A 14,902-nucleotide genomic window follows, 5' to 3' on the forward strand; every position below is an offset into this window, starting at 1 on the left:
CTTCGTAGAGGCAAACACCGCCGGAAAAAGGTGTTTTGTGGCTGCAGGATTACGGATAAGGTACATTCCGGCTCTCTTTTCCGAACCAGCCCAGTAATATGTTCACGCCCAAATACATATAAATGTGACTTTACCCACACTAGACTGAATTCAGCCAGGCGTAAACTTCTACGCGTCCTACTTACAGTCTTTATTGTCTCTTCCCCTCAATATTCAGATCAACCTCCACCTCACTCAACTCGTCCATACCTACACACCCACTCAAGCCCCTACCCGAAAAATGGGTGTCTGCTCAGCCTCCTCCCAGACATTGCTCCCGTATACTCGCGAGCAAGTCTATGATTTTGTTACGAACCCCCACAACTGGCCGCTCACGTACAAGGGCAGTGGCGGAATCCAACAAAACCTCGAAATTCCTCTGAAACTTGGTGATCAGTGGACGGAAAAGGTAGTCCTTGCGGAAAATACCTATTATTCCGCTTGGACCCTCATTACTGCTGTGCAGCCATGGAAATGGGCGTTTCTACAAGTGAATGGTATTGGTGCGACAGATGAATCGATTCTGGATGGCGTGGAGGGGTCTACGAAGATTGAGTATGTTTTTGAGGAGGCAAAAATCACAGTGGATGGGAGGGAAACAAGGGCTTGTTTATTCAAGAGGACTCTGACTATTGATCAGCCACGAGGTGGACAGATACCAGAAGATCTCCTCGTCGTATGCATGAGAACTGCCGGTATTGAGGGATATCATGATGCGGTAGCAAGGGAGCTGGCTAAGATCCACGGATAATTGTTATTAGTACAGCTGCATAATAATACAAATCACCAGGATAACTTTACTCGATTGAGCAATAAACTTATGTTTATTACCGATTTACTTTCACATGATGCAAGGCTTCGAACTAGTCCTTCGCAAAGGCTGTGCATGCCACAGAACTGTAGGTACTATTTGACAGAAGTAATGGCACCCAAGTAGTTACAAGCGCTATTTGAGAGTATCAATGAGACACGCCAGGACAGACATTAGAGTGTAGCGTGTTCATTGAAGGAAATTATCGAAAGTGAATGTTTGTCAACTAAATGCAAGCCTGCTTCCTGTCCCCCCCCCCCTCCCCAAGCTATCAACCATAGGCTTGATGGTCATTTTTTATCGCTTGACCAAACTCATAATAGCGATAGATGCATGAGGGTAGTCGCTCGCAGTGTTAATTGCAACTCTTGCCAACAAGGTAGTGATAACAATAGCCACCAACAACGTAAAGCCGAAGCTGACAAGCCCAATAAGCTCAAGAGGTTGGACACCGAGTGTTGGCTTTGCGCCGTCGACCTTCTCAACTCCTGTTTGGGAACCAAGTTGAGGAACGTATTTGAAGTCATAGACATACCCACCCTTGAGCCCGTCCTTGTGTTCAACAACGTAGCTCCAAAAGAGCTTCCGGTACGTCTGGGTTCGCTAGTTAGTAACTGCGAGTACGATTTCTGAGGGAACATACCGCGATCTGCCATCTATCCAACGCAGGGATCGAACGGGAGACGTAGGTCACCAGCATGAGAGCCCATGCCTGTCCTCGAACAACTGCATGCCAGTAGATTCCGGGCTTTCCGAGTCCAATCTCATCGCACATCTTGTTGCCGTTGATAAAGCGAGTTCCGGCCTCAAAAAACTCCTTTGGCTCATAGATTGGAGCCACACCATCGAGGGCATTGACCAGATTCTGAGCCAGCACCTTTGAGTTTTTGCTTGGGTTGAGGCAATCATGCAACAAGGATTCCATCGAAGCTAAAGCCTTCTCGGGGGTTTCGAGGACCCAGTGTGGTGTACCCAAGACGTAGCCAACCCATCTCCAGAGCGCGAGGTAGTCGAGAGCCTCCTGGTGGCGAACGTAAATACCCTGGCGCGGCAGAGCAAGCCAGACTAGATTTGTCGAGAAAGCACAAACTGACTGCATCGAGTCAAGCTCATTGATGGGCACACCAAACTTTTCAACATCAAAATACCCGGGACGCTGATCGTTAAGTTTGAGAATTCGGGCCCGGACAGAGGCATGGAGCAGGCGAACGCGCACAGCGGATGCAAACCCATCACCCCCAGGCTTGACATCATCGAGGGACTTGGTGACCTGGAGGATCAACTGGAAGGTCTCGAAGAGTCGGTTCTTGGCCACTCGGGTTGAGTGGCCTCCTGTTCGTACGAGCGTCTCAGCAGGGCGGTAGGAAGCTCCCTAGGTCAATATTAGAACATGCTCAGCTTCCGAGAAACGTAGTTGACTCACTGTAGTAGCAAGGAGGCCCTGAAAAGCAAAGCCGGCGATGGCAGCAGGTGCGTAGCGATAGAAAACATCCTGGCCTCGCTTGATTTGATCCCAGTCAACCCACTCGGGAATGGTATTGACCTCATCCCAGAGATCCTGAAGTTTGGGATCCTTGTAGTGATTGTCTCGCAACAAGGCGTATGTGTCTCGATCGGGCTGGGGGGCTTCTGTCTTCGTTTTGGCATTCCAACCAGCTCGTGGAGGTGACGGAGGAAACATGGAATCTATAACCGCGAGGGCATCAGATCCAACTTCATCAAATTTGTGTTTCAGTGGATCTAGCTGCTCAGATGTCATGTGCAACTTCGTCAGGCGAAACTTGTAACCGTACGAATCGCAGACATCGGCATTTCCGTTGAAGAAAGACGGCATTGTTGTAATGGCTTGCAAGGGCCGCTGAAGATTTGTCTGAAGATGGAAAAGCTGCAAATATTGCAGGTTCGTAGATTGACGATGAAGATTTGGATGGATGGAGATGTGTGTTCATTGAACCTATAGTGCTGTTGCAATCTATGTATAAGTCCATCAAGTCGATAGAATACTCATCTTGCGTATCTTCACACATCTTGTCCCTAGTTTGAGACACCCTTGGTCATCTGTTCACATGAGCAAGTACATGCGGGGAGTGACAAGGAAATATCTGACGACTGCCCAACTCAGGTTAGGCACTAACAAAAACTGGCCTATTGTGGGAATCCAAGATTCCCCCGCAATGATTCGGACATCCGGAACAGGTTCGTCAGCGCAGTACCACGAGACATTGCATTATCTCCGCCATGGAACAACGCGGAAAGGGTACAAAGTAGACTAATATGAAGGGTAAGGGGGGTGTGCCGGGTGACAATGATTGGATATTGTATTTGCATCGTAGGAGGATTCCACATTTGTGCCACTACCGTGATCTTCGTAGCAAAACATTCCGGAGACAGTAGCCGTAATGGCACCGCCACAAAAGTAATCGGAAGTGTCCTCGTACCCGTTTCCCAACCCTTGGAGAGACGAGTCGGTCAGGTGCGGCATCCTTCTGTTGGTGTTATTTCTCACGCTTACATCCAGATTAGTCGAATAGATCACTGCTCGTCGTCACTTCTATTCGAGTCCAAAACCCTTGGCTCAACAAAATGGGTTTGCATTTCCCTGGTGTCGCCCTTGTCACTGGTGCTGGATCAGGTATGCTAAATATTACTTCTATTGAAGGAAATCTCTGACATATCGCCCCTCCAACGTAGGCATTGGTCGCGCAACTGCGTTACTCTTTGCTAAAGAAGGCTGCAGTAGAATTGCTATTGCTGATCTGAATAAATCATCTGTTGATGAGCTGAGAGATGAAATCAATGGTCAGCGCAAGGGAGTGGAGGTCCTCTCTCTCCATGTTGGTTCGTGAACCTCTCAAAACACAACTTGTTTGAATCAACTGACATATCACTCAGATATCACATCCGAGGAGTCCGTAGACAGCATGGTAGCGGAAACTACACGCGTATTAGGAAGAGTAGACTACGCATGTAATGTCGCCGGAGTCCTGTTGCCTGGGCCCACCGACGAAGTGGCTGTAGCATCGTTTGATCTCCAACAACGGGTGAATCTTCGGGGCACCTGGTTATGCCAGAGAGCACAAATCAAGCAGATGCTAAAGCAGGAGCCTCTCCACGCCGAAGACTCCAGAGTCCCCGCACGAGGCGCCATTGCAAATGTCGCGTCTATGTGCGCCTTAATGGCCTACGATCACCTCCCGGCGTACTGCGCGAGCAAGCATGGCATTCTAGGCTTCACCAGATCAGACGGTTTGAGATATGCCAAGAACGGGATTCGGATCAATGCAATCTGTCCCGGTGTTATTCGGACTGCTATGCTTGGTGATGTTCCAGACAGCGATGTCGGCATGGATGTTCAAGCAATGGTTCAAGACATGGCTGCGGGGAGGCTCGGCTTACCAGAGGAGGTTGCGGAATGTATTGTCTGGATCACCAGTGGAAGAGCAAGTCTGGTTACTGCATCTACCCTGTCTCCCAATGGAGGTATGTGTCTCGTATACCCCTCTTCTCCAGTTGATACTTACATGCATTTAGGAATGATTGGAGCCTAGCAACGGAAGCCATAGTATGAGCTATCCTATGTAGGATGCGTAGTTCCACACCATAGCGTATATAAATGCAATGTGAACTTTATGAATGGATTATATAAAAACTGGCCTTGTTAAGCGCACCAATAATACGGGCATAGACTATGAATAGGACGTTGAGACGAATGGCGAATATCACCACGCCCCTACGAAAATCACACCAATTAGACCAAGAAATTGAGTAGCAGCACTTTCGAATATTCAATATCTAATCACAAACTACCAGAGGTATCCAGTCAATAATCCATGAATCCCTCCTCTGGACCGTCAAAGTACCAAGTGGTGTCCTTGCCTGGGTCCTCTTTCGTCGAAAACCCATTTCCAAGATACTGAAACCGATTCTCTGAGTAGTATGTGTACTCCCAGTCCTCAAAGCGCACGTTTTGCATCAGATGAAACCAGTGGATTCTGCTTCCAGGATGAAGAGCAACGACAGGCCCATCAATTGTGCCCCTCTTGAACCAGCTACGGCAAGGGGTGGCCCAAGCAGTCCGCTTCATGAATTCGTTCGTGTGGGTGCTGAAATCGGCCACGGCACTCTCCTGTGGTACGACAGCTTTGATGTTCTGTAACTGCATCTTCTTCATCATGTTGATGATGTACTTTGTCGCGTGTTCAATGATGGGAAGCACTGAACCGTGACCAACTGGGGCATTCGGCCCAAGAAACACTACAGGTATTAGAATCTTCTCCCAATATGCTGGGAGGTTACCTACTGAAGTAGTTTGGGAAGTCTGGCACTGCCAGAGACAGGTATGCTTCAGGCAAGTCCTTCCACTTCTCGTGAATATCTTCACCATTCCGTCCAATAAGTTCGAATCGAGGACAAAATGACAGATCAAATCCGGTAGCGCAAATTAAGGCATCGACTTTGATAATCTCGGTTGACTTCAATTGGATTCCGTCACATGCAACCCGGTCGATTTCTTCGGTCACCACTCGAACATTGTCCTTGGTCAAAGCCTCGAGATAACCATTGCCTGGGGTGGGACGCCGACAGCCGATTGCAAAGTCTTCCGGCATCAGATGCTTGAGTAGCTTTTCGTCATTTAGCTTGGAAGTCATCTCTTTTCTGGAATATTCCTTGGCTTCCTGTTGTTCGTCACTGTCGGCAATAATCTGTGACAGGTTAGATATATCCATCAATGTATGCGAGTATCGATACCCACAAATTTGAATCTGGAATTGAGTTCCCCTTCAATTTCCTTTCTGTACTTCCTGTATGTCTCAGGGTCTTCTCGGAATTTTGCTTTTTGTTCTTCTGTGACTGCAGCCTCTAATTAGTTCCTGGATAAATCGAGCCTTTCTTTGGCACTCATACTCACAGGTGAAATTGGATCCACCGGGGCCGGCATGACTCTGAGCAAAGCCCGCTGTAATCCACGTCGGTGACCGGACAAAGGTGACCAGAGATTTCACATCTGCCTTCTTGTCAGTATTGTAAAAATGTGTCGAAGGTTGGCTTCAGAAGATGATACCTGGCTGGATAGCTGAGACAACCTGGATGCCAGAAGATCCGGTTCCGAGAACAGCCACGTTCTTTCCCGCGAGGTCATAATCGGGATCCCATGTGGCACTATGGAAACGATTGCCCTTGAAAGAATGTATCCCGGGGATGTCTGGCCACTTCCAGTTGCTAATGAAGTCAATAACATGCACTGAGTATCAAGTCAGAGCACCCACTTCAGAATTCCTGTGCCATTGATCAAGACGTGGCCCCAATCATAGAAAGTCTCTCCAGTCTCCACATTGTGGACTTGGACATTCCAGACACCCGCATCTTCATCCCATCTCGCTGCATCTAATTTGTGACCTAGTGTGACGTATTTGTAAAGGTCATACTTCCTGGCGATCCCTTTGAAGTACTCTAGAATTTCGTGCCAGGGAGAATAGCTACCAGACTAATTAATCTTCCAAGCGTCGAATAAGTTTAAGAGGACTTACTAATTTGACCATTCTGGGTTTGGCTCCCATGTGAATTGATAATTGTGTGACGGAATATCGCAGGCACATCCAGGATACCTCAATATTAATTAGCCTAATGACAAGAAATGGTATCAAGGACCTCACCGATTCTCAAACCATGTTCCCCCAACGTCTGCATTCTTTTCATAAATGGCCAGCTCGAAATTCTCCATATGTAGATCCATATGCCTGGCCAAGTTCAGACCACTAGCTCCAGCCCCCGCCATAAGAACACGAAGTCGTCGAGGGGTCCCTAGTGGTGCTTCCGTAACAACATACTGACCTGCTGCAGTAGCCTTTTCCGTGAAATCATCCGTATTATCAGTCATTTTGGAAGAACTTGGGTTGATTGTAGATATAATTCTGAAATGCGATGAAAGCTTGAGTAGTTTATTCCTCATAGATTGATCTTTTGCGACGATCATCAATAGCATATTACGGGAATACGCAAGGTATGAAGTTAATGCAGACGAAAGGGATGCCGTTATAGTGGAGGGATAGACAGCCAGGTGTACCGACAGAGAGCCTCTGTGCGACGCGAATTCGCAAGGCGTGGAGACCACTTGCGAAGGTACAATACACGCAGTGGATAGTTTCGATGAAACATAGGCGCGGAATTCGTTTGCCGAGCTTTGATATCCTCAATCTCTTCCACCGACTCTCCGGAGGATCATATTCCAGAAACGAAAGGGTGGATTCGGCGTCCGCGGCACGAACGGAAACTAAATCCGGCCCATTCTCCGGATTCTCAACACCCTATACGGATACTCAGACTGATTGAACCAGGTTTTAGATAACTACATCGAAAGGGCAACAACAGGCCACTTGTACAACCTTGCGATCCAGCACTAATCAACCCATTATCATATCACGAACGCAATCTCGCAGGTACCGAACAGCAATTCCAACCATGTCGCGTGCCGGAAGACTTGAAGGAAAGGTAGCCATTGTCACAGGAGGCGGAGCTGGATTTGGAGTTGGGATTGTGGAGAAGTTTGTCATCGAGGGGGCAAAGGTTGTTGTCCTCGACATCAATGAGAAAGACGCAAAGAAAGTGGCCAGCGCACAACCGAATGGTTCAACTGTTGGGATCAAGGGAGATGTTTCCTCTGAAGCGGATTGGAAAATTGCCCTGGATATTGCTGTCAAGACTTTTGGAAGACTGGACGTGGTAGTCAACAACGCTGGCGTTGTTTATAAGGCTTGTCCCAGTATTGAGACAAGTGAGGAAGACTACGACAGGGTTATGAGGGTGAATCTGAAATCCATCTACTGGAGTTCAAAGGTCATCATCCCCTACTTCTTAGCTGAGCATATTGGTGGTCTGTTCATCAACATCTCCAGTATGGCATCCCCTAGACCACGACCTTCTCTGGTTTGGTACGGTGCCAGCAAGGGTGGTGTTACCAACGCTACAAAGGGACTTGCCATTGAGTGGGCGAAGCATAACATTCGGTTCAATGTCATCCACCCCGTGGCTGGCGAAACGAACATGTGAGACCTTCATTCCCCTTCTCGCTTGGAGTTGTTTACTAACATCGGTAGGGTTCCCTTTTTCCTCGGGGGTCCGGATTCTCCTGAGGCTCGCGTAGGAATGATGAACACAATCCCTCTCGGTCGATTTGCATTACCAGCAGATATTGGCAATGCAGCGGCATTTTTGGCAAGCGATGAGGCCAGTATGATCACAGGGGCTGCCCTTGATGTGGATGGCGGACGGGGCATCTGATATTACTTGGTTGTATATCGGATGGCATAAAAATAAACTCATAAACACACTTTGTCTCTACGATGCCTTCTATCCCAATTACAAATACCAGCCACTATTCTGTCATCATCGATATTTTTTTACCGTGCATATGGAGAGGAATGTCGTGAAAGTCAAGGCCGAGCCTGTCAGCGAAGCCTAGCCAACGTCCGAGACATCGCCAGAGTCAAAAGTGTATGGTCACGAGCCATTGAAATGACGCGTTACCTCTTTACATACTCGACTATAACATGATCATCTGCCGGGGAGCGCTCAACTGCCACAAGTGTTGTCCGAAACTTGTCCGGAAACCATAGTTCCGGGCGCCGGAATGACACTCCTCTTCCGCGTTCCACGGCCACACGTCTAACCCCAGAAGTACCAAACTGAAAGAAGAAAGGACCTGCATAATTTTGCGCAACTAGTCGTGTCACGGCGGAAAATAATCAATACCGGATATTGGCGGCTGCGTGGTCACATCTCCTGCAACGAAAGGTCCTTCGGCATCCGGGTAGAGGAAGAATCGTGCACAAGTTCGAAACCCGTGAGTTCTGGAGGGTAGGAAAATAGGCTATTCACTTAAGGCACATCTCGTATTTACCCCGTGACGAATAACGAGTCTCTACTTTTGATAACCATGGACCAGATTATTAATTGAAAGCAAAGAATTTTATCACAACATCAAATCAAACACATCACCTAGAGATTTCCACGACTTCAGAAGCCTATTTTCACTATGAGTAGCAACGTAGCAAAGATCTCACCGAACGCTCATCTTAGCATTCCGGATCCTGAATGGACCGAAGTACGCGCGCCACTGACCTCAACGCTGCCCAGACTAACTGAATGCAGTTCTATGCAGAAAATGCAAACAAGGTACCACAGCTCGTTGGTTCCCCCCAACATCTCCGCGACATGATGGAGAGGTTGAAAGTCGAGGCCACGGGCATGATCCCTCAAATTACCGGGCTCAGCTCGGAAGACATCAGGATCAAGACATCAGATGGAGCTTCAATACTTTTGCGGGTTTACACCCCGGCAGCTAAGAAGGGTCTCAGTCCTGGATTGGTATAGTAGGTATACCCTGTTTCTCCGGACCATTAAACTGTATTAATACATATTTCGCAGTATCCATGGAGGCGGGTGGACGTTAGGAGACCTTGAAGGAGAGGATATTGCCTGTAGGGCTATGTGTGTAAACGGTGGTGTTGTAGTAGTCAGTGTTGACTATCGTTTGTGAGTACCACAGGAAGCTACCGCGTAATAGTTGGACATTCATAACATGAGCAGGGCTCCAGAGAATCCATTTCCAACGGGCCTTGATGATTGCTGGGACGCATTACTTTGGGTAAGTGTGAGTCCTGTTTAGGCAATTTAACACTAACTGGGGATTCTAGACGCGAAGTCAGAGTCGTTCTCTTGGAATCGACCAGGACTGCATTTTGATCGGTGGGTCTAGCTCGGGGGGCAACGTCGTAAGTTCAATTCACCTCTTTCGTGACCCTGACTAATTCCGTAGACCGCCGTCTTGGCTCATAGAGCTCGAAATCTCGGCATACCTCTCAAGGGCCAAATCCTGAGAATCCCTGCGACATGCCACATTGATTGTTACCCCCCTGAGCTCAACTTGCGAAGCCTAGAGGACTTGAAGGATGCACCGCTGTTGTCAAAGCGGTCAATGGAGCTATTCTACAGCTACTATAACCCCTCTGACCCGTCCAATCCTGACGTATCTCCATTACTAAACACCAATTTCCACGGTCTCGCTCCAGCGTATTTTCAAGTTGCGGGATTGGATCCCTTGAGAGATGAAGGTCTAGCGTATGCCAACAAACTAAAAGAAGCCGGGTAAGTGCTAGCAGTCACTTCGTAATGGGCTTTTCACTGCTAACAACACCCAGGGTTCCAACGAAGGTCGATGTTTACCCGGGCGTTCCCCATGCTTTCTACTATTTCCCGAGCCTAACAGCAGCAGCCAAAAGTTCGACTGATTTACTAGAGGCGATTGGTCTACTTACGAAGGGTGAATTGAAATAGTATTATTGTTGCTATCACGAAATTAGCATATACCTTTCAGTATCTAAAATATCTCCTCTACCTCTCGTGTCCATATACGGCCAATTCATATGCTTAGCGTAGTATCTTCTACTAACTCTCTCGAAAAAGGCGTTGCTCACGGGAAATTACATGCTGCAGGGTGTCATTCAACCAAAAGTATAACATGTCAACCATATGTCCACGTATATTTCAAGCTACGCCGTGGATCGATGAAAGATTAAGAGCGCTTAAGTGATTGAGGAAAAACTAGTTGATTGCTAAGTACCGATTGCGCAATACATTTAGAAAATAGCTAGAGCGTTTGGTGGACTAGCCACGCCACCGGCAACATTCAGAGGGCAGCTTGTCACAAAGAAGCTCCAACGATCATGTTCCTTGCACTGTCTCGCCAATTCCTCAAGATCCCACAATTCTCCCAGTGGAGTTCCCCAGAGTGCAAGCGCGTTGTCATGAATGCCTATCCCGTGTTAGCTGCTGTCAAACTTCGAGAGGCAAGGGCTCCTTACGGTAAGGACCATCGGCGGGCCAGGCTTCAAAAGCCATGTTGTCGCCAACTAGAGCGGAGAAATGATGATTCCAAAGCCACTCAATAGACTCCTTGGTTCCTTCCACTCCGACGTAATCGTGATTGACCTTGCACCCCTGAACTCTGTCTTCCGGAGTCGCCTCATTATACCACTTGATCCAGCCGGTTCGAACCATGAGAATATCCCCGACTCGAAACTCCACCTTTTGTTCCTTGGCGATTTCTTCTAAGTCTTTGTAGCTTATGCAGTGCTTGCTAGCCGCTGAATATGTAATTCCTTTTTTCTGTGCCCAGGAATGATAGTCGAGAAGGACACCTCTCCCAACAACACCGCCACGACGGAGCCATTCTGTTGTCTGATCAATATCCGCGATTGGTTGTATGCAGATAAATACTCACCTTGAATGCCATTGCGGAGGTTACGGTTCGGTCCGCTAATCTCTTCGTGCGTCAAGTTGTTATAGTACTTCTCTGTTGGCTGATGCGCCCAGTGCCCTAGGAGCAGTTGTTAATTCATGGGCATTTACTTGAAGGTCTCGCTTACGCAGGCCATCCCACTGGCTACTTGTTTGGGTATTGATGTAGATTTCATCATCATGCCCAACCAAATCCGGCTTTAAATCAAGAAAGTTGTGTACAATCGGCGCTCGATTATGTCCAGGTTCTATAATTCGTTCAAGGGCCCAACTATCACCGAGTCACTTATTAGCTAGAGTTAAGCCATTTTTGGCGTCCTTACTTCAATGACACCGACACACCGGTTTGGATTTCCTTCCTTGCCTCAAGGACGTTTTCCGGCGTCAGGAGGTTCAAACTCCCGACCTGATCAGTTACGCCATCTTTGTCCCAGATACCCCATGCGCAACCATGTGGCATCCCTTTGACGGGAGGGATTTCCAAGTAGGTTGGGAGTTCATTCTGTGCCATGGTGAAGATATATCAATAAGGAAGGACTTATGTTGCGGTTGAAGAACTGCAATGTGTGAGAGGCTGAGTTCATTCTGCGACATGGAAGTCATATAACGTGATCCCGCCATGGAACCAGGTTGAGTCGGGCCGGGTTTGTTTTCCGGACAAACGAGTGTTGCGTTGACTCGCTTGTCAATCCAGGAAAAGATCCGTGCAAGTTCCACTCCTTGCAAAAAGCATTGGACCAACCTAAGTTTAATGCAACCGGAATCTAGGAACTGGTAGAATCGCTCCTCGTCTGATTCTTTTCCGGAGTCATTCACACGCGGCAGTTGAAAAGGATCGCTCATTGACTTCAACCGTGGACATCAGAAGTTTATTTTACGGTAGATTGAGACATTCATCCAAATAAAGGTGATCCGATATTATGGGAAGCTTCTGTAAAAATACCGAAGGAGCCTTTGTGAAAGAATTTAGGATCGGTGTTAAAATCTTCTTAATCTATATGCTGTACGAACTCAATCTCTTTTGAGCTTCATGCGCACAACTCTAGATGCATTGCCTAAACTGCGCCGACCAAACCGTACCCCAAGCTGCACAACATCGGGGCATCGCCCACGTAGAATCCGCACGTACAACGGAGAAAGTCCTACAAGACCGAGGATAGCAGGTGCAATGAACCAAACCTTCCGTGTTCGTAGCCAACGTTTTATCATCTTGAGTGGCCAGTATAGCGTTCCGGGTATTGTACTGAAGTCGTTGTACTTTGGGAAGAAGGTTTCCCTGTAAAAGGTCACAGCATAACCGGGCCACGATGTGACATTTTTACCAAGGTCATTAACGAACCAGTTCGAGCAACCAGCCTCATAGACTGAATCATTCAGCTTTGACTGAACACGGACCACGAACCGCTCCTCGGCTGAATGCTTCACGTCAAGCACGCGGATCTTTTGGTCAACGATCGGAGCCAACATTGTCCTCGAAATGAATTCGATGGCCGTCTCGATAGCGAATAGCGCCGAGTTGTGGGCTGGAAAAGTATTGGGACCGAAGAGCATAGCGAAGTTGGGGAAGTCATGGACGAAGCAGCCATAGTATGCTTGAGGGCCGCGGGTGTCGTTCCACTGCTCGCTTAATGATCTTCCTCCAGCTCCAATGATGGTCATTGGCACAAGGAAATTGGTCACCTCAAATCCAGTCGCTGTGACGATAATGTCAAATTCGTCTTTTACACCGCTGCTGCTGATAATTCCAGTCTTGTCGAATTCTTGAATCCCCTCGGGAACGAGGTGCATATTCTTCTCCCAGAGCGAATCAAGATATCCGGGATCCCAGATTCTTCGCTTGCATCCTAGAATTTGTTAGCTAGCATTCATCGACATTGGAGCTCAGGAACCTTTGTAGGCATACCGAGTGGAAAGTCTGGGGCTATAAAGCTGTGGTACTTGGGAGGTGTGTGGTCGTAGATATATTCCTTGGCTTGAATCTCCACAGCACTTCGATGCTTCACAGATTCTGGCCCAGCGGCATAGAGACCTGCCAAACTATCGTTGACAGCGAAAAGCCAAAATCGGAATAATCTATTATACAGTGGAATGTGTTTGAACGCCCACATCTGAGTAGCAGAAAAGTTGCGGTTAGGGCGTTCATGATACCTATTCGAGTCAGTAAAGGTCAGTCGATGAGAAATTTATTGCAAAGAAATCACTTAACGCACCATTGAGATCCTCTGGCATATTGCTTGAGATAGCTGACGTCTTTAACAACGTTTGGGACGAGTTGAGCGGCACTGCAGCCGTTTCCAATGACGGCCATTCTCTTTCCATGGTAATTGTATTCGGTATCCCACTCCGCAGTATGCACGATCTTCCCCTGAAACTTTTCCATACCAGGGAATTTGACCTTTTTCGGATAAGAGATAGCACCGACCGCACTGATCACGACTGTGCCAGATATATCGAAACCCCGACCAGTTCGGACATCTCGTAGGTGAACCAACCATTTCTCGTTGGTCATGTTCCATGTAGCACCGGTACATTCGACTTCAAATCTCATGTGTTCACGGAGTTCGAATTTGTCAATCGTGTCGTTCATGTCTGTATTTCTAGCGTTAGCAATTATAAAGCCTCGAGTGCCAGAATAACTAACACTGGAGAATTTCCTCTTGGCCAACAAGATCCTGAGACCAATTGGGATTCAGATTGAAGCTGAATGTGTACAGATGGGAAGGGATGTCGCAACCACATCCAGGGTATCGGTTCGTCATCCAAGTCCCACCAGGACCCGGAAGCTTTTCGTAAATCTACGAAAGATCGATTGTTAGCCTTGAACCATTATCCTTTCTCTTATTGATTATTCTACACATGCCAAGAAGTCATTGAATCCCAATTCAGTCTTCAGCTTGTGGGCTGTTGCGATTCCAGAAGGCCCAGCCCCAATGATGATGACTGTCGGAGTTTTGGAGTACGCCATGATGTCTTGGATCTTTGGCAGGCCGAGGCCTCAGATTATTCACTGATCAGGCATGTAAAGAAAAGTTAGTCGTCTGTCTTCAATCAAGGACTTAACATTGTAATAGTAAAATATGATTCCAGTAGACTCTAAGGGTCGAAGATGACGAAATGGCGAAGAGTATGATATCCGAGACCTCTCGTAGCACATTCCTGTCGAGCCCAGCGTGGCAATATTTCGTATTCGCTTCCGCCAATTTCTTCCATAAACAATTTCGGGATCCGGAAATCATTTGGCTGGAGTCGGCTCCGGGATGCCGGAGGATAACGACTCCGCACCGGAAGTACCTGATGTGATTTTCAGCAGCGGAAATGTACATGCAAGATCTTGGTGACTACCTTGGGCCTCATGCATTGTAATTGGTCCGGAAAACCTACGAGACAAAGAAGACAGGGTCAATCGTGTGCCGCACCCGATGGGAATTGCCTGCAGATTGCAAGATCATGTTAAGATTTTGACGGCCAGAGCACTATTGGTCATTTTCAACAGTAAAGGTTGTTACAGGTACCTATACTTCATACGCCAGTTCAATAGACACCAGTTTAAGGAATTGCGTGAAGACACATGATTGTTTCATCTACATTAAGCATGTAGATACAAATTAACGGCGTCACGGTTACGATTGAATAGAAGCGTGCGTCGGAAATCCACACATTGAACAGAACCTCTTGACATCTGGATATCTAATCGTCACACCATCACGTTGTAGTTTTATATGCCGGCCGAATAAATATTCTCCTTCATTGCAAGCC

At 47.6% G+C, this 14,902-nt stretch overlaps 8 protein-coding genes across 8 annotated transcripts; 4 read left to right on the forward strand and 4 right to left on the reverse strand.

Annotated features, from left to right (window-relative positions):
• Nucleotides 1–280: 280 nt before the first annotated feature.
• Nucleotides 281–848, forward strand: BGZ61DRAFT_484663 (uncharacterized protein; the record flags this gene model as incomplete). The annotated part of the gene is made up of 2 exons (XM_046249639.1): nucleotides 281–594; nucleotides 830–848. 2 exons carry the CDS (start codon nucleotides 281–283, stop codon nucleotides 846–848), a joined length of 333 nt encoding a protein of 110 aa, XP_046097100.1.
• Nucleotides 849–1,147: 299 nt separating this feature from the next.
• Nucleotides 1,148–2,684, reverse strand: BGZ61DRAFT_484664 (uncharacterized protein; the record flags this gene model as incomplete). The annotated part of the gene is made up of 3 exons (XM_046249640.1): nucleotides 1,148–1,444; nucleotides 1,494–2,222; nucleotides 2,274–2,684. The coding sequence occupies 3 exons, from the start codon at nucleotides 2,682–2,684 to the stop codon at nucleotides 1,148–1,150; spliced, it is 1,437 nt and encodes a 478-aa protein (XP_046097101.1).
• A 749-nt stretch (nucleotides 2,685–3,433) lies between these two features.
• On the forward strand, nucleotides 3,434–4,398 carry BGZ61DRAFT_538916 (oxidoreductase; the record flags this gene model as incomplete). Its single annotated transcript, XM_046254708.1, has 4 exons — nucleotides 3,434–3,482; nucleotides 3,542–3,688; nucleotides 3,743–4,330; nucleotides 4,382–4,398. 4 exons carry the CDS (start codon nucleotides 3,434–3,436, stop codon nucleotides 4,396–4,398), a joined length of 801 nt encoding a protein of 266 aa, XP_046097102.1.
• Nucleotides 4,399–4,670: 272 nt separating this feature from the next.
• BGZ61DRAFT_367009 (cyclohexanone monooxygenase) lies at nucleotides 4,671–6,728 on the reverse strand (the record flags this gene model as incomplete). The annotated part of the gene is made up of 8 exons (XM_046241738.1): nucleotides 4,671–5,104; nucleotides 5,151–5,553; nucleotides 5,604–5,701; nucleotides 5,760–5,855; nucleotides 5,913–6,070; nucleotides 6,118–6,327; nucleotides 6,379–6,456; nucleotides 6,505–6,728. The coding sequence occupies 8 exons, from the start codon at nucleotides 6,726–6,728 to the stop codon at nucleotides 4,671–4,673; spliced, it is 1,701 nt and encodes a 566-aa protein (XP_046097103.1).
• A 581-nt stretch (nucleotides 6,729–7,309) lies between these two features.
• On the forward strand, nucleotides 7,310–8,128 carry BGZ61DRAFT_367188 (oxidoreductase; the record flags this gene model as incomplete). The annotated part of the gene is made up of 2 exons (XM_046241757.1): nucleotides 7,310–7,893; nucleotides 7,945–8,128. 2 exons carry the CDS (start codon nucleotides 7,310–7,312, stop codon nucleotides 8,126–8,128), a joined length of 768 nt encoding a protein of 255 aa, XP_046097104.1.
• Nucleotides 8,129–8,882: 754 nt separating this feature from the next.
• Nucleotides 8,883–10,183, forward strand: BGZ61DRAFT_538919 (alpha/beta hydrolase fold-3 domain protein; the record flags this gene model as incomplete). The annotated part of the gene is made up of 7 exons (XM_046254709.1): nucleotides 8,883–8,951; nucleotides 8,999–9,219; nucleotides 9,275–9,382; nucleotides 9,437–9,494; nucleotides 9,544–9,621; nucleotides 9,666–9,994; nucleotides 10,048–10,183. The coding sequence occupies 7 exons, from the start codon at nucleotides 8,883–8,885 to the stop codon at nucleotides 10,181–10,183; spliced, it is 999 nt and encodes a 332-aa protein (XP_046097105.1).
• A 302-nt stretch (nucleotides 10,184–10,485) lies between these two features.
• BGZ61DRAFT_367242 (uncharacterized protein) lies at nucleotides 10,486–11,657 on the reverse strand (the record flags this gene model as incomplete). The annotated part of the gene is made up of 5 exons (XM_046241765.1): nucleotides 10,486–10,661; nucleotides 10,720–11,079; nucleotides 11,130–11,225; nucleotides 11,275–11,417; nucleotides 11,470–11,657. The coding sequence occupies 5 exons, from the start codon at nucleotides 11,655–11,657 to the stop codon at nucleotides 10,486–10,488; spliced, it is 963 nt and encodes a 320-aa protein (XP_046097106.1).
• Nucleotides 11,658–12,157: 500 nt separating this feature from the next.
• BGZ61DRAFT_367216 (monooxygenase) lies at nucleotides 12,158–14,111 on the reverse strand (the record flags this gene model as incomplete). Its single annotated transcript, XM_046241760.1, has 5 exons — nucleotides 12,158–12,990; nucleotides 13,050–13,294; nucleotides 13,357–13,735; nucleotides 13,788–13,941; nucleotides 14,001–14,111. The coding sequence occupies 5 exons, from the start codon at nucleotides 14,109–14,111 to the stop codon at nucleotides 12,158–12,160; spliced, it is 1,722 nt and encodes a 573-aa protein (XP_046097107.1).
• Between the last annotated feature and the right edge of the window lie 791 nt (nucleotides 14,112–14,902).

Source organism: Ilyonectria robusta, assembly GCF_021365365.1.
Source record: "Ilyonectria robusta strain PMI_751 chromosome Unknown BGZ61scaffold_31, whole genome shotgun sequence".
NCBI lineage: Eukaryota > Fungi > Ascomycota > Sordariomycetes > Hypocreales > Nectriaceae > Ilyonectria > Ilyonectria robusta.